At 52.7% G+C, this 20,954-nt stretch overlaps 6 protein-coding genes across 6 annotated transcripts; 3 read left to right on the top strand and 3 right to left on the bottom strand.

Moving 5' to 3' along the window:
• Positions 1–22: 22 nt before the first annotated feature.
• J4E88_006499 (uncharacterized protein) lies at positions 23–1,036 on the top strand (the record flags this gene model as incomplete). The annotated part of the gene is made up of 5 exons (XM_049400124.1): positions 23–28; positions 85–96; positions 181–455; positions 515–602; positions 656–1,036. 5 exons carry the CDS (start codon positions 23–25, stop codon positions 1,034–1,036), a joined length of 762 nt encoding a protein of 253 aa, XP_049254435.1.
• A 7,077-nt stretch (positions 1,037–8,113) lies between these two features.
• On the bottom strand, positions 8,114–11,268 carry J4E88_006498 (uncharacterized protein; the record flags this gene model as incomplete). The annotated part of the gene is made up of 5 exons (XM_049400123.1): positions 8,114–8,952; positions 8,999–10,113; positions 10,206–10,654; positions 10,791–11,099; positions 11,149–11,268. 5 exons carry the CDS (start codon positions 11,266–11,268, stop codon positions 8,114–8,116), a joined length of 2,832 nt encoding a protein of 943 aa, XP_049254434.1.
• Positions 11,269–11,760: 492 nt separating this feature from the next.
• J4E88_006497 (uncharacterized protein) lies at positions 11,761–12,965 on the bottom strand (the record flags this gene model as incomplete). Its single annotated transcript, XM_049400122.1, has 3 exons — positions 11,761–12,591; positions 12,642–12,914; positions 12,957–12,965. The coding sequence occupies 3 exons, from the start codon at positions 12,963–12,965 to the stop codon at positions 11,761–11,763; spliced, it is 1,113 nt and encodes a 370-aa protein (XP_049254433.1).
• A 1,448-nt stretch (positions 12,966–14,413) lies between these two features.
• Positions 14,414–15,319, top strand: J4E88_006496 (uncharacterized protein; the record flags this gene model as incomplete). The annotated part of the gene is made up of 2 exons (XM_049400121.1): positions 14,414–14,436; positions 14,500–15,319. 2 exons carry the CDS (start codon positions 14,414–14,416, stop codon positions 15,317–15,319), a joined length of 843 nt encoding a protein of 280 aa, XP_049254432.1.
• A 294-nt stretch (positions 15,320–15,613) lies between these two features.
• Positions 15,614–16,774, bottom strand: IDH1 (isocitrate dehydrogenase (NAD(+)) idh1; the record flags this gene model as incomplete). Its single annotated transcript, XM_049400120.1, has 3 exons — positions 15,614–15,698; positions 15,748–16,651; positions 16,702–16,774. 3 exons carry the CDS (start codon positions 16,772–16,774, stop codon positions 15,614–15,616), a joined length of 1,062 nt encoding a protein of 353 aa, XP_049254431.1.
• Positions 16,775–18,326: 1,552 nt separating this feature from the next.
• On the top strand, positions 18,327–20,085 carry J4E88_006494 (uncharacterized protein; the record flags this gene model as incomplete). Its single annotated transcript, XM_049400119.1, has 4 exons — positions 18,327–18,333; positions 18,487–18,924; positions 19,020–19,225; positions 19,333–20,085. The coding sequence occupies 4 exons, from the start codon at positions 18,327–18,329 to the stop codon at positions 20,083–20,085; spliced, it is 1,404 nt and encodes a 467-aa protein (XP_049254430.1).
• Between the last annotated feature and the right edge of the window lie 869 nt (positions 20,086–20,954).

Raw genomic sequence — 20,954 nt, 5'->3', positions numbered from 1 at the left:
TCGTGCAGAGATGGTTACCTACATGAAGGTCAGTTTGCTCGCCCGTCGCTGCTCACCCCAACTCACATGCTGATTGTTTCGCAGGAAGTCGCCAAGGTATGCTCGACCGCATCCGCTCCTAAACGAGCAGGCGCCCGCCACAGCGCAGGCTCCCATCAGCGCCCGGCTAACGCAGCATAGGTCGCCGGTGAGCTCACCGTTGACGAGCGCAACCTTCTGTCTGTCGCCTACAAGAACGTTGTCGGCACCCGACGCGCGTCGTGGCGCATCATTTCGTCTATCGAGCAGAAGGAGGAGTCCAAGGGCTCTGAGAAGCACGTCGGCACCATCCGCGACTACCGCCAGAAGATCGAGACCGAGCTTGAGCAGGTCTGCCAGGATGTCCTCAACGTCCTCGACGACTCCCTCATCCCCAAGGCCGAGTCTGGCGAGTCCAAGGTCTTCTACCACAAGATGTGCGTCCACACCGCTTTCTCCGCTGTTTTCATTGCAAACAGGGCTAACACCGGCACAGGAAGGGCGACTACCACCGCTACCTTGCCGAATTCGCTTCCGGCGAGAAGCGCAAGGTCGCTGCGACCGCTGCACACGAGGCTTACAAGGTATGACGCAATGGCTACCCAGCAACATGAAATCATCTAATCCCGCAACACAGACGGCCACCGATGTCGCCCAGACTGAGCTCACACCCACCCACCCCATCCGTCTCGGCCTTGCGCTGAACTTCTCGGTCTTCTACTACGAGATCTTGAACTCACCGGACCGTGCTTGCCACCTTGCCAAGCAGGCCTTCGACGACGCCATCGCTGAGCTCGACTCTCTGTCTGAGGAGTCCTACCGCGACAGCACCCTCATCATGCAGCTCCTCCGTGACAACCTCACTCTCTGGACGTCATCAGACGGCAACGAGGGCGAGGCCGCCGCCACTACCGACGCACCCAAGGAGGAGGCCAAGACCACTGAGGACGCACCCGCTGCATCCGAGCCCAAGGCCGAGGAGCAGCCTCCTGCTGCCGCCCCTGCCCCCGCCGCTTAAGCACACTCTCCCTCTCTCGACCTTGTGTATCCTCAGCCGTCGTCATCTGTTCTCGAATAGACGAAGGAGGCCGGCAGCGAGTGTCCTACGGAGTTGTACGTGTTCTGTGTGATTTCAAAAATTGGCTTTGGCAGCAAGCGGTTCGGTACGGTCGAATTCCCCATGACTGAATGTATTTCCCTTTACTCTCCTATTGCCGGCGCTGTCCCATCGAGCACGCAGTGTGCTGGGGTCGCGTTCCGCACACGACTCTAGTACTTCTGAGCTCTTCCTCATGAGAGTCTTGGGCTGCTACCGGCGAGATAGGGCTGCGTTCGGTACGTCGGATGCTACCCTCAATTCCCCCATGTTTTCGTTTTGGCAGCACATAAACACCTCGATCCTATGCCGACAGAGATGTTTGACATCCTCTTGGTGATTCTGGGAGTCAGGACATCAGTTTCGATGGCCGGTAGAGCAGTACGCAAAGCTCTGGAGGGCTTAATGTCATCATACTGCACTCTTAGCTAGCCAAAGGAATCGCTACTTCAATCTTGCACTCTTATGCCGTGATATCACTTGAACCTTGAGGCGCGTCCATTCTGACTCACTGCAACGTGCATATATGTTGTCGATCTGGACTCTGATCGGTCCTTTTCCATGTGCCAGACCCCGTGGGATGAACCGCCCCACCACTTGGAGCCGAGCGACCTCCCCGCCCAACTTTTCCGTTTCTCATGTCGCGTCGCGTATGGCAAAAGTTCCGAACCAGCCCTCCAAGGGCGAGCGGCGCTCATAATTCCCTGCAAAGAATTTCATTCCCTAGAGGCCTATTGCTACCCTCCGCACGACGACCCATCTAAACCACAAATCGCCGCGCAAAGTCAGAAAACCATGGCCTACACCAAAAACTACTACCACATCCTGCAACTGCCCGCGCCAGACTGGACCTCAAAACAGCAAACCAGCCCAGCAGAGCTCCGCCGAGCGTACAAACTCGCCCTGCTAGCCGCGCATCCAGATAAAGCGAGCGCCGTCGCCGCCACAACCACGACCGCGACCGCAACGCAGACGAAGACGAAACCCGCATACACAGTCGACGACGTCAAAGAAGCCTACACGACCCTCGCGAATGCAACCTCAAAATCCGAATACGATAATTGGTTCCTGCGCCATGGCGATGGGCTGACGATGGGCAAGGAGAGAGGGACAGGGAAGGAGGGTGCGAGGGGGGAAGTGCAGTTGTCGAGTGATTTTATATTAGGGCTTGAAATGCTTGATTTGGGGGATTTTGAGATGTGGGAGGGGGATGGTGTGGATACATCTGCTTCTATGGGTGCGCAAGGAGGAGAAGGGGCAGAAGGGCAGACGATGTGGACGCGAGGCTGTCGGTGTGGTGCAGACAAGGGTTTCAGTATTTTAGAAGAAGAGTTGGAGGATGCGGAGGAGAGGGGCGAGAAGGAGGTGTTGGTTGGGTGTGTGGGGTGTAGTTTATGGGTTAGAGTTGGGTTTGAGGTTGAGGTTGGGTGATGAGTGGGATATCAGTGTTCAGGGAGACTAAAATGATGAGAGTTGTCAGGGAGGTTGGTCATTATGGTATCGACAGTGTCATCAAGATGACGCATGACCATGTCGACTGTCCGCCTCTCTGGCTCTTATGCCGTCTTCAAGGCTGCAGGGCTGCGAGTTGGTTGCGTACGGTGGATACTCGACTGTCTAGGTCACAGGGAGATCTGCCACGCCTGGTCTTGTCATTCGGCGTATCTGACAACCACGGCCAACATGGCTCGCACCCATTCTTTCTTGCAGACACCCGAAGGAGATGTGGCGTGCACGCAACGCTACTACTCCTTTTGGGAAAGGTAGTAGGAAAGATGGTCAGGGCATATTCCGAACCGAGAAGAGACTTGGAAAGAGTAAGGATGGGATGTTGTCTAAGTCTTCCTTTCGAGCCTGCTGGGGGAGACATACATTCGGTGAGCATTACAATGCTTTGACGAGCACATATTACGAAAAGTCCAACATCACATAGATGCCACGATGTGAAATATCTGTTAGGGATGGCACATAGAGGGAAATCATCAACCCAGTGAAGCGGAGGGTTTGACCTGAGCCGGAGGGGGCATCAGTTATTCGTCTATTCTGATAAGGTAAAAAAGCCATTGGGTAAGAAAGTCTGGGTATAGAGACATGTGTAAATGAGAGATATGTATAAATGAGAGACATGTGATATAGCCAAAGCAGGGCTGTACCAGTAATTGAGACATCCCCCCCACGCTGGTTATTATTGAATAGACAGAAACTCCACCAACGCCAGTCAAACCAGAGCCCATACAGCTCACCTTGATCACATCTTCGACTGTGTCGCCAGCATCGCCTTGAGCTCATCGACCTGCTTGTGCAACGCAGCCTTGTCCGCCTCAAGCTGCGCTTCCGACGTCTGATGCGGCTTCGGCTTGCGCTTATGAACATTATCTCCGATCAAGTTGCCCTTGCTGTCAAGTTTCATGCCCTTGTCCACCAGCATCTTTTCGACCTTTTCCGCCAGGTCTTTGAACGAACTGGTTAACGGGACCCCATATCTCTCACACGTAAGCTTAACGTTGGGATGTTTATGGTACCGGTCGTCACAGCAAACCACCACCTTTTTGGAATGAGCCCACAGACCCAACTCGAGCAGAGAGACTGGGCTGTTGGTGTCGACATCGAAGAAGAAGCAGATGACGTCTACTTGTTCTAACGCGTCCAGTTCCCAGTCGATTTGTGCTTGCATTCCTGTAAGTTTATTCTGATCTGGAACGAAAGCTTTGGCTTTGTCCCAATCATGTTCTGGTCGTCGTGGATCGCACACAGTGATGGGCAGGTGCGAAAGTAGCTGTGCCATGAGCGACTGCCACTCGACCGCTTTACCCATCTCTATACTACCAGCGGTGAAGACGTTGAATTTGCGGTATGGAGGCGGATCCACGGCATTAAAACCTGGAGTCGAGTACTTAGGGGTACAGTGTGTAAATTCCTTGTGTTCTTCTGGCGGCGGTGATGGCAACTCTGGAAGTTGGGCCTTCCCAATCTTTTCTCCTCCCGTAAACGATAGTTCAGGCTTGATTTCCTCAGTCGACTCGCTGTTGGTAGCCTCGTTCTTATCTTGGGACTTCTCGGGCATCTCGGACATGATTGAGCTCTTCGTTAACTGGCTTGTCAACTGCTGCAGTCGGTTTTTGGCGGCGAAAACTCCTGAATTTGTAGGGAAAGTAGCTGCTCGGGCTGTAGGGGTGTATGAAGAAGGCTGATGGAAAGTGTGGAAGCTGGAAATGCAAGTCAGTTCCGTGGTTCTTATGCTTTTTGGTGGGGTCTAGTCATACCGGGCCAATGACATAGCTTGGACCCTTGAGGCCGGTATGTCTGGGGTCTCGGGGCAGTCGTAGAACGATGCAAACGGAATCGCACACGGATGCTGTTGGCAACGCAATCGACTCAGATGTTGTTTGTGATACGAAACTGTGACTGGAATGATGGGGCAGATACTTCACAATGCGCATCGCTTTGTCCTCTTTATTTGCGCTCCATTGACGCTGCCTGGATGTTTGGCGCCTGGGATCCACAAGGTTGAGGCGCAGACCCCAACAGGGCGGCGGCTGACGGTTCGCATGGCGGTAATTCATGCCATACATTGCACGCGCGCGATTCTTCACACACCGACTCCTTCAGTCTAGGATATTGCTCATACATTGGGTCGGTATCGGGGCAGTGCTGCGGGTGTCTTGTTCGTTCTCATTGTACCTAGGTACCCGTGGCGTCTGCGGCAAGGCTGTCTAAGGCTGCCATTCAAGGCAGTTACCCGGACCACGCGAAGCAATCGTGTTGATCACACAGCTACACACTAGTCTATTGAGTAAGTGATCTGGTGATGTTGGTATTGGTGTACGAGAGCCACAGACTTGGCCGGCAGAGTTATCGCGATGAGTAGATGGCAGTCACAGCTAAGGCTGAAGCTCACATGAGGGCGCGAAGAGGCTGGAGCACGTTGATCACACTAGCACCGAGTAATACCTTCCCCACATAAAGAATGTGGATCACGCCTTGACGCCCGCGTTAAGAGAAGCCCTGGTCATAAGAGGAACCCGGTGTGGCGATGCAGTCACAGGTGCAACATCACATCAGGATCAACCATGGAGTCAAGAAGGGCCTGATTATCGCCTAGCCTACGGAATGCTGACTGGCAACGATCGACAGGCTCAAAAGCCCATATGAACAGTCAAACCACGTCTGCCTACGATTTCCAGCGACGCATTGTTGACCACGCAGTAAACGTAGTTTGAATTCATCGAGTTGGTGTTGCAAGCAACGGTATGTATATATGGGGATAAGTATGAGGTGCAGGGCCACCACACAGTAGACGCCCAGACAACAAAGAAATGAACATGCCAATCCCGAGCACTTGCATAGTGCATCTCCAATTTCTGACCGAAACATCCAAGAAAGCACCTTGTACACAGAAAAAACTAAACACCTACCTCCCAGAAGTCTACATTGCTGTAGGGAATGCGTAAACTTCAACTCTTAGACTAATGTAAACAATAGAGCACTTGTTCAATTTTTTCTTTCTATGACGTGCAAGAAAGATAGAACACGGGTAACTCTCGACAAAACCTGGTTCCTGCGGCCTTAAATATCGGCCTGATGCACCAATTTCACCAATGTTGTCTCCTCCTCCAAGGTCTCACTCTGACCGGTCTCACCTCCGACGTTTTGGCAGCAGATCATGGAGGTGCTTCTTCTTCTCGTTCTTCTAGGCGACAAGGTGGCTCATGAGCGGGTTTGCGTGCTTCTTTCCCCTCAACGTCAAGGTCGGGGTACCATGACCTCTCGCAGTGTCTGCCGGTGTGCTGCTATGGCCAGCCGGCTTGCGCGCGGCCACCTGATTCGCCAACTGGGTCTGGTTGTGGTCCTCCGGCTTATCCATGATCTGGAAACAGAGTGAAGTGTCTGCAGTGGTCATAGTACAGAGACACTTGATGCCCACAAACTTGACAGGAACCGGCTCAGCTTGTACTCCATGCTTTTTCTTCATCGTCTTCCGAAGGGTTTGGAGGTCGAAGCTGGACCTGGAAGCGGCCGGCGGCGCAGCCTGAGAACGTGACTGAGTAGGATCGTGGAGGTTGCTCATCGATCGACTAGATCGCAGGTCCTCCAAAGTGGGTGCACCACCACCGCGCTTTTTGGGGAACTTGGGGAGCGTAGGTAGACGTTCTAGGAGCGACTTCTTCGGTGTCTTCTTGTACTCGACTGGGACTCTCCGTGCGAGCCACGATCGACCACAGCCTTCGCAGACGACGCCAAATCGTATAGCCCTGGCGCTGTCCTCAGACAAAGGGATCACCTCCGGGTCGTTCATCGGTTGGAACTGTTTGACCAGAACCCGAGGAGACCGTTGTGGCCGGGTTGGCGCAGGGTAATTGGCAGGATGTTCCTCCAGTTTGCACTTAGCACACGATCGGTGGGTACATTCGCAGCTCAGAACGTGGAGTGGGTGGATGTGTGGTTGAACGTAGACCTTGTGGCGACGGTTACACTTGCAACAGCGCCACTTGCCGCTCGAATGCCCCTTGGGTCTCAGGTTTATATCTTTGGTGAGATCGTACATCGCTGTTTGAAACGTCTGTCAAGCTGTTAGCACGAATAGAAAGATGTCAGTACCGCGTTGGCAAAGCATAGCAAGGGAGCTACAAATAGCAGGATGTCGCAGCACCGCGTTGGCAAAGCATAGCAAGGGTGCTACATACTAGTGATAAGTTAGCAAGTTATTCTGAAAGCTATTCGAGGCGGCTACTTTACCCTTGGGAGAGACCCAGTTGGGGTCGGGCTTGACGGGTTTGGATTTGGGTTTGCGATTGGGGTCGGCAATTTCCCAAGCCCATTCCCTTCTCTCATCCTCCGTCATGTTTGATAAGTCCGTCCCTATTTTCCGTGGGCCGCCAGGATCTGCGAGTGAATCTGTACGTTCAGGAAGCGCGTTCTTGTTGCGTCCATCTGGTTGGTGATCTGACGATGAGGACGGTACAGCGCTGAGGCCAGAACCGTGACTTGGCAATGAGGACGTCGGGCAGTCTGCGCCTTCAGGGAGCGGGCCGATGAAGGGCTCATCTGGATGTTCGCCAGAGGCAGAACCGTGAGCTGACGATGAGGAAGCCGAGTCGGAGGCCGTACGTTCACCTAGCTCGTCCTCGGTGTGATCTACTGACTGGTTGCCAGAGGTAGAACCGGGTCCCGACAGCGAATTTGTCCAAGGGATCTTTCCCGTGGGGTAGGCCATGGCGGAGAGCTTGCGTGGTGTAGACAGCGAGGGATGTGCAGAAGCAAGCGGGCGAGAGTGCAACGAAGTGGAGGAAAACGAAAAGCCGAGTCGGCGGTGATGCGGTGATAATGAGACTCCGAAGCAATCCTCGGTGAATAGCGGAAGAGTAACGATGGCGGAGCTAAAAATGAGGTGAACGCGAGTGAGTTGGGTTATGGGGATACAGCGTTTGCGTTTGCACACGGGAGCCTGGAGGGTTCACGAGGTGAGCTGCATTTTAAACGATCAACGCTAGCACCTGAATCTGATGTAGATTGGAAAGAGTATTCTAAGTGACAGTCGCTGCTCAGAACTGAGTGTGAAGGTGCGAGGATGCGCAGTGTGTCCTCCCTCATTTAGCTGTGAAGTGCAGGAAAGCAGCAGTATTCGGTCAAGAGCAACGTAAAATACAGCAATCTCAATGCGGCGCAACTCAGGCGCAAGCCCGACTGTTCACTTATATCTACGTTTCACTGAGATGTATCAGTCGCCAGTCATTACCATGATCTCTTCGCAGGCAAGTGGAGGAAAGTATCAGTCTCACGCCAACCTAAGAAAAAACCGAACACCCTGGAGTCTCTAGGACTGCGTTGACGTTAGGTCACCTATTTTGCCAGTTTTTGTCTTAATGTAGTCTGCAGACCTGTTCAGTTTTTTTCTTGTCTGAGGTGGTCTGATAATCGAGCTAGAATGTCCTCGCAGAACCTCGCCTGAGGAGGCCGGCATGCGAGACGATAAGCGAGATGTATTTGTAATCTGCCCGTCTACTTCAGTTTAACCTGTAGCACACCCCTCCATGCCTGTAGTGCGCTATCAACATATTCAGTTGCGTAGAAGTCGACATCGTCGTCACTCAGCACATGCTTCAGTGCCTCACCCGTCTTGCCCCACCGCACCTGCGCCTTAATCGCAGCACGACCTCTCTGCTCGATGAGGTTGATGTAGCTATGCGCCACATTCCATATCGTCTCGAAACAACTCTTCGTCTCAGTTTCCAAGTCATTGACCCAATTCTTTGGCAACTTGGCCTTCATGCGGTGGGTCTTCGCATTGATGACCTTCTCGCGTAGGTGTTCGATCAATTTGATGAGTGCGCGCAGGACTTCGAACTTGGTATAGCAGGACATTAGCATATTCTCGTGGAACATGGTGGGTTCGTCTTCGGGTTTTTGGTGCGTGGCGCCAGGCATACGCAGTTTCTCCATTGCACGTCGCATCGTGGAAACCTCCATCAGAAGTGCTTCCAGCGCCCCAGGAAGCGCCTCGAAGGAAAGTTCTGGCAAGGTCATCGTCCTAACGATGAGATTGATTGCCTCCCATGTGTCCTCAACTTGGTATTCCGCAAGCGTCATGTCAGGCTCAGTCTCCCAGGCATGATCCGGAGGCATGGCAACTTGGTGTATCCATTTGCCCTTGAACTCCAACACCTGTGTCTCTCTATAGAGAAAACTACTGCTAGCGTCCCAGATATCAAGGCTCTTGGCCAGCCAATGAACTTCAGGAAGGCCGTTGGGCATGATGTATGAAAGTGGTCCAGGATGCTGACTGTGCTCGTAGTTGGGGAATATGGTCCTATCCACGACGTCCTTGATATTCCGGTAGCCTGCATAGATTAGCCAGTTTCCAGGTTCGAAATGAGTGCAACATACTACTTGAGTCGATAACGGGAATGTTATCGTTCGGTTCACCCTTGAGTCGTGCTATGCGACGGCTCTCTGTGTTGCATATGTGCTTTGTCAAGCTCGACTTGAAATCCCGTTTCGCGGCCAAGAGTTCCATAGCTTGATCCCATGGAAGCGACTGGAGATCAGAACATACTGCCTCATTAAGCTTGCGTTCCATCCTCTCCATTGTCCCGACAGCTTTTCCTAGTTCCTCTTCGGCTGAGAATCCTTGGTAGCCTTTGGCCCCAAATGGATGTGTCAGTGAGATGCGTGACAGAACATATGGTGACAAAGTATGCACTAGCATCTCCTTGCATTTGGTGTGGCTGTACAACTGGAAAGCGGATTTTCCCAGACCGAGGTTTAGGTGCAGCCGTGCAGCAAGTAGTGCCAGCGGTCTGTTTTGCTTTTCTTTATCGCCCGCCACCAAATGGCGCGCTAACATTGCAGCTTGAAGGAGAACTCGTGAGTTTGGCGTATTTTCGAAGGGATGATCGGGCTCTTCGTTGCGCATAGCTTCTTGGTGAATCCAGAGGAGTGTGTATATTGCAACAAAACCTTCAGGCGACCTGGGTGTCCGTAACTGAGGGGCTCGCAATGCGGCGATCAAAGGTACCTCCATGAGCCCTTGCCACCTTTGAGCAGATGGCGTCGAGAGTGATATCCAGAAAAGATAACACATCTTGAGACGATTGCCGCAATGAACAATCCAGTCTTGAGCCGGGTACTGATTCTGTGCCAACAACTTCCCTGCGTCTTCGTAGTGATTTTCCGCAAAACTCCAGAGCTCTCCTCGGTCCTTTGAGGTCATGCCGTCTAGGAATGGTCGAATATCTGCGTAACATGTGATAAGGTTCGCGTGGTTCTTCCAGTACGTCTTACAGTCGGCCAGCATTGGAGTTCCTGGAGCGACATTCTGGCGAAGTGTCATGTACGCAAGTCTCAAGGGGCGGTCTTGGCTTTGGAACTCCTCCGGGTTGAAAGTACGACTTGTGATATCGGAGATCAGGCGAACAGCATCGTCAGCGGAGCGTGTTGCGTACGCGGCGGCTGATAAGGATGTCCAAATATCTTTCTTCCAGGCACAAGTCTCTCGAAGGCTAAGAACGTCAGCAATGAGTAGGGCTTGGAAGTCGCTGCAGCAACCCGCAGCCACTTTATGATGTTACACTTTGCCGCTGACTCAACATACCTTTCCTGCTGTGATATAATGCGCTCAATGTACGCAAGACACTGGCTTTCAAGTAGAGACCATTCTTTACTCTGCCTTGCAAGTCTAATCTTCATGCCCCACAAGTCACCCCGATGTTTCGTCATAAGGTCCTGGAGGGCTGCAGGCGGGTGGTTCCAGTGTTCGAACAGCTCGCTACACTTCGCTTGCCGCGCGAAGATCTCGCCCATGAAACGCAAGTCGCGTATATCCTTGAAAGCGATGGGGTCATCTGGAGCCGCCTCGTATGCTTGTTTCAAAAGTCTACGAGCCAGGTCGAATTGAAGTTTGCTTTTCATCTCGCCCTGGGGAAGTCCACGCTGCTGTTCGGCTGCGAGTTGAATAGCGAGTGTTTGCGTGAAGTGAGCATGCTTTTTTGCAGATGTTGATCCAGCGCCCTCCTTGGTTTCTTTGCTGTAGTGGAAGACAGCCTGTCAAGCGTTAGTACCAAATCTAATCTCACCCTGTTGTAGTTTTATGTGGTAGCGAGAAGGCGCGGGGAGATGCGCATTCCCAAAGGTGTCGAGATACAACCAGGTCGTGGCCAGATGCCGGTTTCTTACGTACCAGGCGGAAGTCTTCCCAGCATTCCTCTGCCAATGCCACATTTGCTAGAGCAGACCAGAGATCTTGACGGTCTTCCTTGCGTCCCAAGGCTTTCGCAGCACGTTGCCAAACTTTGAGGTTCCCGTCGCCCACTCCGCTGATGTTTAGGTTATTATTCTGATCTTTCCGCGTTTCGTCGGCTAAGATCTTATATAAGTAGGACAGCAGCCGAATATCGTTCACCCCTGGCTGCTCCCAGGCCTGTTGTACCAGATTTGCTACATCGGTGTCCACATTGTTCAACGTAAGACATAACCGAGCTTTCCATGCCTGCTCAAAATTAGCCTGAAGATGAAATTTCCGAGGTCGACTAGCATACCAAGAGAAATGGGTTCTTGGGCGTCTTCTTGAGCGATTTTTGTACGAACGAGTCTGCGAACTTCGCTTTTGGGTAATCGCGCTGAGCCTTACACAGCTTCTCCCAACTGTTGCAAGCCATGACAGCCGGCACCGAAGCGCGGCTTGATTTCGCAAAAATAGGAACGACCGATGAAGGCTAGTGATGCTCGATCAATGTCAAAAATGAGGTGATTGGCTGGTTGGAATTATTCGTCGTTGGCGGGGATGTGTAAGGACGGGAAAAGATGATGTAGGCGTTCGGGCGGAAGTCGGAAGCGAGCGCCTCCGCTTTAGGTTCTCTCACCAAGCAACTGCACCTCTCACTTGCCCCTTGCCTAGATAATCAACACCTGCGCACGAACAAAAGCAGTCATGCGACGCATTTGGCAACCTATAAACTCGCAGGCTTTGACCGTCATTTCATTGCAATCCAGGTACTATCTCAATCTCGGCAAGTTAAATCGGGAAAGCATATCCTACACAGAAACCCCCAAACAGGTCTGCAGCCTACATCAAGATGAAAGCATGCAAAGTAGACGACGTAAGGTCAACGTAGACTCCAGGGTGCACATCTCGCCACGAGACAAGCAGTCTAGTCAACCTCCATATCCATATCCTCATCTCCGTCCACCTTCGCAACCGAACTTACACCCCGCTTCTCTACACGCCTCTTGAACTTGTCCTTCATATTTGCAGGCCGCGCGCTCAACACGCCCAAAGGCGAGCCGCTCCCAACCATGAGCTTACTCTGATCCACGTTTCCAACACCGGCCTTCTTAGCTGCTCTCCTACGCTCCATACCCGCCTTGCGCTCCGCCGCCAATGACCTAGCAGTATCCCCAATCTCGATCAGATCCTGGTTCGCGCTCTTGACCATGTTGTAGGCGTTGCGGAAGTCGGCGTACTCAGGACTTTGGATGTCGTCGCTGAATGTTTTTTGGTCTGCTTCGGTCCAGGTCTTGAATTCGTGCGCGAGGACGGCTGCTACGACTAGTTGCTGCAATATGCCGTCTTCGTCTTTACAGATACGAGAGGGGCTACCTAGAGGGGCGAAAGTGGCGCTGATGGCATATTTGATCGCGGAGGGTGTTTCGTTGCGCACGTTAACGAAGAGCTGGACGAGCTTGGTGTGAGCGGCTGATTTGAGCGCGTCGTAGTCTAGCTCTTCAGCCAAAGCGTACATGTGGAGATGGAAGGTGTAGTCGTGGATGTCGACTAGAGCGGTCGTAGCGGCGGTAGGCGGGTTGACATCTGGAATAACAGTTGCGTGATAGAACTTGAAGTTCTTCTGAATGAGCTGCTTGCTACCGTCCCGGACGACCAGGTAGTCCGATGTGTAGATGAAGTTGACGATTCGGTCCATGAGGATAGGATGGAAATGAGGCGGCAAATTGACGAACTCTGGCGGGTTTGGAATTGTTGCCTGGCAGTGTTAGTATCGATCAGAGCAAATGTAAAGAAGGGAATGCTTACGCCACCAGGAAACAGTCCCTCCTGTAAAGCCTTCGGGCCGCCAATCAACATGACAGAATGTACTTTGAACTCCACACCAGCGGCGGTGATGAGATTGAAGTCGCGACCGATAGGCGTCTCAAGTAGGAATTGAACATGATTGGCCTGCAACTTCTTCGCAGCAGGCGGATGAGCGTAGGGTTTCTTGAAGACCTTGCACAAGAGATTACGAGCGCTGCGCGTATCGATCTTCTCTGGCTGGATAGACGCAGTCTCGCGCTGCAGCATTGGCGCCTGGGGCACCGGAAGCACCTTGTATATGCGTGAGGAGTGTACGTCGTCCATCGCGAATGAAGATGTAGGAATAGTAAATCAGAGATCCCCAAAAGTGTCTTGTGGCGCGGAGTTGAGGTGGGAAGTGGGGTGAGACAAAGTGAAGGCCTGTGGGTTTGGAAGTCGCGTGCGCTATATCGTTTGGCGCTTTTCACGACAATGGCGCGGTTTTCGCAAGGTGGAGAGACACAAGTGCAGGCACGTAGGCAAACCGACCAACCCGCGACAATCTTTTGCATGAAGCATCCACATTACTCGTACAATCATATTCCAAAAAGACCCAGCTCCTAGAATGTCGGCCGCGTCCTCTCACCCTTCCACAACCCCATAACCTCCCCTGTTTCTCCAACCCACTCTCTGACGCCAGTGACAACAGCCTTTGCCATGCCAGCGTTTGTTCCACTTCTCGCCCTCCTCTTCCCTTCCATGCCACTACTGGCTCCACCGACGCCAATGCCTGTTCCGGTTCCGAATGATGCTGGTGCTGTTCCTGGCGTGATGTAGCTGCTACCATCTCCGGTCGCGTACTCTGAGCCCATCGAGGGGAGGACATTCTCGCCGGCAGACAAGGAGACGAACAACGCGAAAGGTACTAGCCACACGCAGAGGCCGAAGTAGGATGCGATTTCGGTGAAGGTGGGGATGTTGGCATCGCGAGAATAGGGATACGAGGAGTACGAGTTCGCCGGCGGAGCACTGAAGTGGCGGAACCACAGGTAGTGGTTCGCAATTACAAGAGCTGGGAAGGATGGTCAGCATTACGCCGGTAGAGACTCCCAAGCATCATAGCATACCACAAGAGGCCAAGAAGAGTGGATCCGTGAGCTTGACGATAGGGAACCGCCTTAGGTTCTGCGCATAGATGAAATGCGACCCGACACTCAATGCGCTGAGCCCAATTGGAAACCTATCGACTACGAGAAGGAGTGTTTGTATGCCAACGACGCCATAAATGAGTCGATATAGCAGTTTCTTGGCGAAGACGGTATGCTCCTCGACGAGTTCAGAAAGGTAGTACAGGCCGGAAGCTACGTTGCGTTAGCCCCATGAAGCCAAAGACCGAGAGCATCACAGCAAAGTACCTATCGCAAGCGTCAGGAACGCGAAGCCCAGGATAACGCCGACATATCCAAGCAGCGGTAATATCCACATGTTGACTTTTGGCACACTTCAGGGGAATGCGAAGAGAGATGAAGTGTGGAAGGCTGGAAGTTTGGCCGCGGCACGATGAGGTCAGTCCAAAGGTGGCATCAAGGCTAGCGGAGAAACCCGTGGACCCGCGCCAGAGTGTGGGGTCCAACTCCAAAAAGTCGTGCGAACTCTTGGCTGAAGGTGCGTCGAGCAACTGACAGTCCACGCTCGCTTTCGACAATCACTGCGCAAACAAGTCTCATATTTCCACGCGATAACAAGAGTACTACTGTCGTTTGTCCAGCGATTCAGAGTTAACAACCGCAATCATGTCGCGCCCCGAAGACATCCTGTACGCAATTCTCCCAACATCGCAAATCGCATAACGAAGAACACGACGCTTACACTTCAGCAGACCGCCCGACCTCTTCTACAATGACTCCGAATCGCGCAAATACACCACCTCCTCTCGCATCCAAAAGATCCAATCCACAATGACCCACCGCGCCCTCTCCCTCCTCGCGCTCACCTCGCCATCCATGATCCTCGACGTCGGCTGCGGCTCCGGTCTCAGCGGCGAAATCCTGTCGCATTCCGCTGAACAAGGCACACCCGGTGGCCCTCACGTATGGATTGGTTTCGACATCAGCGCATCCATGCTGGGCGTTGCGCTGGAGAAAGAGGTAGAAGGAGATTTGCTGCTGGCAGACGCGGGGCAGGGTGTGCCGTTCAGGCCGGGAACTTTCGATGCGGCGATTAGCATCAGTGCGGTTCAATGGCTGTGTAATGCTGAGACGAGCGAGGAGAGTCCTGCGGGCAGGTTATCGAGGTTCTTTAACCAGCTTTATGCGAGTTTGAAGAGGGGAGGGAGGGCGGTTTGTCAGTTCTACCCCAAGAACGATGCGCAGAAGAAGATGGTGGCGCAGGCGGCGATCAAGGCTGGTTTCGGTGCGGGTCTTTTGGAGGATGATATGGGGACTAAGAGCGCGAAGACGTATCTTGTTCTGACCGTGGGTGGTGGCGCGCTGGATGGGGACATCACAGGTGTTGTGAGGGGCATGGACGGCGTCGACGTCGAGGATGCACGGAGAAAAGCCAAGGGCATGAAGAGGGGCGAGGAGCGCAAAGGCAGCAAGGCATACATCATGAAGAAGAAGGAGCAGATGGAGAGACAAGGCAAGGTCGTCAAGGCCTCGTCCAAGTACACTGGCAGGAAGAGGAGGATCCAATTCTAGATATACCCACATCACGATGACGATGTTACGCATAGCACGGAGTTCTGGGTCTGGCATTTTCACGAGGGTATAAGAATGGTCAATTCAATCATGCAGCATGCTATATACCACCTACAAGTACAGCTCTATTCACATTCCAGCTGGTAGTTGTACAAGTGCCATTGCGTCCAATCGTTAAGAAAATATGTTATTGCTCCATATCCTAGGTTAACCCAATGTGAGCCGAGGCCTAGATGTGACGGTATCATCGCGCTAGATCAAAGCTTAGCAAACACGAAGATCATGATGGCTAAATCATGCCTTCTCCATCTGGTTCAGGACTGCGCGGGTGAACTCGTGGGTGGTGGTGTTGCCTCCCATGTCGCGTGTGCGGGCGGTACTACACGATGTTAGACGTATGTTGCTCTTCAAATGGAAATCAAACTTACCCGTCAGCAATGACCTTGTAGACGGACTGCGAGATGCGGTTGGCGTGGTCATCGAGACCAATGTGACGGAGCATCATGGCGGCGGACAGGATCAGAGCAGTGGGGTTGGCCTGGTCCTTGCCCTTGATGTCGAGACCGACGTGACGGCATCCAGGCTCGAAAACGGCGACGTTGCGGCCCATGTTGCAACCAGGAACGATACCAGGACCACCAACGAGACCAGCACCGATGTTGGAAAGGATACCTCCGTACAAGTTGGGCATGACCATGACGTCGAATTGCTGGGGCCTTGAGACACACTGCATGGAGGCGTTGTCGACAATCATGTCGTTGGTCTCGAGAGTGGGGTAGTCCTCACCAACCCTCTTGACGGTGTTGCGGAACAGACCATCGGCGAGCTTCATGATATTGGCCTTGTGGATGCAGGTAACCTTCTTGCGGTTGTTGGCGAGCGCAAAGGCGAACGCAAACTTGGCGATGCGCTCCGACTTCTCACGGGTGATGATCTTGAGCGACTCGACGACGCCGTTGACCGACTGGTGCTCGAGACCAGAGTATTCACCCTCGGTGTTCTCACGGATGATGCAGAAGTCGATGTCCTTGTGGCGCGTCTCGTAACCGGGGATGTTCTTGAGGAGGACGATGGAGGCGTAGATGTCGAGCTCTTGACGGAGAGCAACGTTGAAGGAACGGTGGCCGGAGCGCTCGACGGGCGTGTGGAGGATACCCTTGAGACCGAGCTTGTTGCGCTTGAGCGAGGCAATGGACTCGCGGAGGAGCTCCTCGGAGTGGACGTTGCCAGAGTCGACACCAGAGACGTCGACCTGCTCCCACTCAATGGGAACATTGTCCGCCTTGAAGATCTCCTTGACCGACTCGGAGACCTCAGCACCGATACCGTCACCTGCGCATGTTCAGAATCTATATCCATTTATAGGCGGCTATCGCGCATACCAGGGATCAAGGTAACAGTGTATTTGCCGCCGAACTTGGTGGGCTTGAAGATGTCCTGGGTGACCGTGGCCATTGCTGTCGCCGCGTTAGACTCTGCATTTTTGAATATCTTTTACGTGGTATCCGTACAGCGGGTAGCCATGGCGGGTGCCCATCGGGAGGCAGGCTTCGCGCCCCGCAGGAGCGTCTGCACAGGCGCATTAGCACTCGAATTCCCACCGCGCCCGCCAATTGCGGGCGCATCGTCTTGCTCGTACCTGCGCTGTTCTTTGGGAGGTCCTCGACAACATGGTGGAGTTGCGGCGTTGGGCTGGTGGTGAGGGATTTGAGGTGGAGAGAAACAAGCTGAAGCTGCCGTCCCCCGAAAATGCATCCGAACCGAAGGAAGAAACCGCGCTTGGCGAATGACCACATCCGTCCTTCCGCCGCGGCTCGCTCTCTCTATTATCTCCGACGCAGGGCACCATCCATGGATTCTTTCACTCGTTCCGATAATTGCTTCTTTCTGTTTTCGCAGCTGTTGTACTTCGGATGTTTCTTTCCATTTTCACAGTCGCAGTGCCTGCCTAATTCATCACAGCTCCATTTGCATGTGATCGCATGGGCAACGAGTCGCATGTTACAACAGAATTCATCTGATAAGCGGCGATGGAAAATCTCACGCTCACAGGGTCAGTGTACAATGGCCCGTTAACGTGATCTTCCCATAGTATGCTAAATGTCCTCTTCATATCATTCTACAAGGGTGGCAGAGCCCACAGGTTGGTTATGACAGTCTACTTTGAGAGCAAAAGAGGGAATCATGTCCAGTTGCTCTTACAAATAATGTACCATTTGGACTCTTGGAGACGTGCTGCTCCGTAGAGCAGTCTAGATTTGATGCGTTCTACGAGTTGGTCTAGTTACATCAGCCGGCACGTTCGTCTGAGTATATGAGCGCTCCTAAGGTGACTCTCACTTATGCTTTGGCAGACGTGGCAGTCCCTGGCATCACAGCGTTTCTCTGGCATGTGTCACCCAACTGACTATTCTCACCTTCACCTCGCCACTCTGCCGTCTTCATCACGTCTTCCAATCTTTAAGACGCACCCTCTTCCTCTCTCTTCACCCCTTCCCATCTCGGATATCTTCTATTATCTTCGGTCTCATACCAAGCTTTCTTCTCCAGGCTCACGCTGCCCCTAGTGGCCCAAAACAGCAGGCACGCGACTACCGAAGCCCCAAAGCGCGTCAGGCAGCGGCGAAAGCGCGCATACCGCCAGGTATCCTCGACCTTCCGCGCTGTCAGTACTACTCATATGAGACTCTGTCGGCGAGCATCGATCCAGTTTGCCGCATAGACACGTCTTCTGCCAATTCTCACGAACGTACTCAACTAGCTCGCGTCACATATAGTACGATAACGACCTCCGCACTACTCAATCGAGCAGCCCATTCGCATTGATCACTGATTCACTCTGGGCTCACGCGAGGGAAATCACCGACTCTTCACCAAACACGTCTTAACTACTCTGAATTCACGTCTTACACAACATTCTCAAATATGAGAGTGGTTGAGAAGGACACCGACAGAAAGGCCCAGGTCAACATCTATGTCAAGGGTCGGGTTCAGGCTCTCCAGGAATATGGAGAGTACGTGGACCCGAGAGACAACGCGATATGCTGTTATGTACCCATTGATGAGGGTCATCAGCCTAAAGTGGGCGGCAGGTTCTCCGGCAAGGTAACTATCACTTACATAAACTCATCAGAAGTTTCTGACAAAATCACAGACTTTGGCTATAGCTTACGACACGTTTGTGGATGGGATACTCCGCAAAGTCGGCTCCCATGTGGCTAAGTCAGTGATCCTACACAATAGGAAACTGGACACCGAAACCTTCCTATACAAGACCCCAAAAGGGATCATCGATACTACTATCACGGTGGCTCCACTTGAGCATGCTGCTACTGTTCAAGATGACGCCGCGGAGACAATCGGAACCATCGAGCTGCGACTGTACATCACCCGCCAACTGGGAGACTGGCACGAGATTGGCAAAGTAAAGAAGTACTACGCCCATCAAGGTGATATGAAAGACAGGGATACGGGTGGTATCGAGCGGAAAGTAGGCTACAACCGCATAGCTCCCATTTTCAGGATGTCCTTCGAAAAGGACACTACTCCACTGGAGGATAATCAACCGAAAACCTACCAGCGTAGGGCGGATGCGAAACGCCCAGGTACAGAGCCGTGGGCTATATTTCGCTTCCACTATCGAACTGAAGGTTAGCTTGCTAGACTGGATTCTGGCTATCAGGCTAACGTGATATCTTAGCTGAAATTCTCAAGGAGAACATGTCAATGGGTTTTGACCCTGACGACAAAGATATAGGCGAAGCACATACTCTAGTGCTGGAACCTCTTCCTCCTCTTACCATAGGCGCAAAGCCCTTATCGAAGAATGACGGAGACGCCTCGTCGCGATCGGAATCGCCGATGCTTCCCACCACGCCAGCAAAAAGCGCACAGCCGATACCAAAGGTAAGAGAAACGGTTTCCCAACTTTACCTTTCTACAGTTCTATCTCTGCGTCACTTCAAATTCTCAAATCAGCCTGATTGTTGCCTGCTCCTGACATCTACCTATAGATATCCTGCCCCATCAAGAAACCTGGACCTCCACCAAATCCCTCCGAGGCTACCACGATGTCATCCCCTAAAGATCAAGCACAGACTGCGACCCCCGAAGCGCCTTCTATACCGACGGCCGATATGACTGCGAAAGTACCCTGCCTTCCAGAATCAAGCACCAAGCCCGCAAATGCGCACGCAGAGAAATCTGTAGCCGTAGCCAAGGCGACTACCAATAAGCCTTCCCCGTCGCCACTTGACCCAGCAAAGAAGAGTCCGCAAACGCCCAGTACTCCAGCACAGAAGGAGGCCGCAAAACCAGCACCTGCCACTACCAACACTACCAGCGGTCAGAAGAAGTCGGATACGCCCCCCGTAGCAGTCATACCAGCCAAACGTTCATCTACCACCACCAACGGTATAACACCACCAGAGCCAAAGCGTACGATGCCTACGCCTACGCCTACGTTACCTATCGCCCAGCCTGTAGTACCGCGCTCCTCTACACCCAAGACGCTTTCGATCGAACGACAGCTCGCAGACCAGCGAAAGAAACTCGAGGACATGCGCAAGAGGCGTGCGGAGACCGCTAAGAAGCAGGCAGAGATCGATGAGCAGATGGGACCCTACAAGCAGCGAATGGCGGAGGAGCTGGACCGTCTCAACGAAGCGATGATGGAGGAGGAGAGCGCGTACAATGAGGAAGCAGAGCACTATAGCGCTAGTGTTGAGGTTCTGCAGGAGTTCAAGAAGGCGGATGGTGGCAACTAGTATGAGGCTGAAGTAACGAAATGGGCCAAAAAAAGTGTTGGAAGGAGTACGGCGTTGATGCGATATGGTGAGCCCGGGAGGAAGTCAAGATTTTTTATGCTTTGGACGGATGGACGATGGCTCAGCCAGACGACTACCGTGGTATTCTGCAGGAGTTACTTGGCGAGAAATACGATGAGGCCTGGAGATATTCGAGGTTGATTTGACGTTCAATCGGTGAGCAACGGCTCAGCGAGGCGACTACCAAGGTGTTTTGCAGGAGTTATGGAGGGGAAAATATGGTGAGGCCTGGAGGTAGTCGGGGTTGATTTGGTGTTCAATCGGTGAGCAATGGCTCAGCCAGGCGACTACCAAGGTGTTCTGCAGGAGTTATGAGGGGATGCTTAGTCGACTTTCAATCTGGCTCATGAGTCAAGGGTCTCTCGATATGAGGGAAGTTTGTAACTAAGCCTGCAATTTATTTGGATTGGATAGACATCTTGGACTACACATGCTTATTGACCTGGTGTCCGTTCCCTGGCTACCCTCATATTCGCCTTGATCCGCTCTAATAGCTCAGCGGTTGTTGCGACAGGGGAGGGGTGTAAATTTCTCTGATGTTGCGTTAGCATAAAGAAGACCAACGGCGTGTACGTCAGTGTGAAGAAGGCATTCATCGCTGGAAGGTAGCCAAACTATCATGTGTCCTTCGTCACACCGAGGCTTTAGATAACTTACGTGCTTGAGCCAGGTAACACATTGATCGTGTGTCCATGTTTCTGGATCTTTATTAATGTCAGTAAGTTCCCATGTTGATATGTTGCTATGGAGTAACTTACCGCCAGTAGGGTCTTGACTAGGGAAGATGTCTTGTCCCCAGATACTCCATG

Source organism: Alternaria novae-zelandiae (assembly GCF_023758075.1).
Source record: "Alternaria novae-zelandiae strain BMP 2774 chromosome Unknown scaffold_12, whole genome shotgun sequence".
Taxonomy (NCBI): domain Eukaryota; kingdom Fungi; phylum Ascomycota; class Dothideomycetes; order Pleosporales; family Pleosporaceae; genus Alternaria; species Alternaria novae-zelandiae.
The sequence above is the reverse complement of the archived record's forward strand: the minus strand, read 5'-3'. Positions and strand labels throughout refer to the sequence as shown.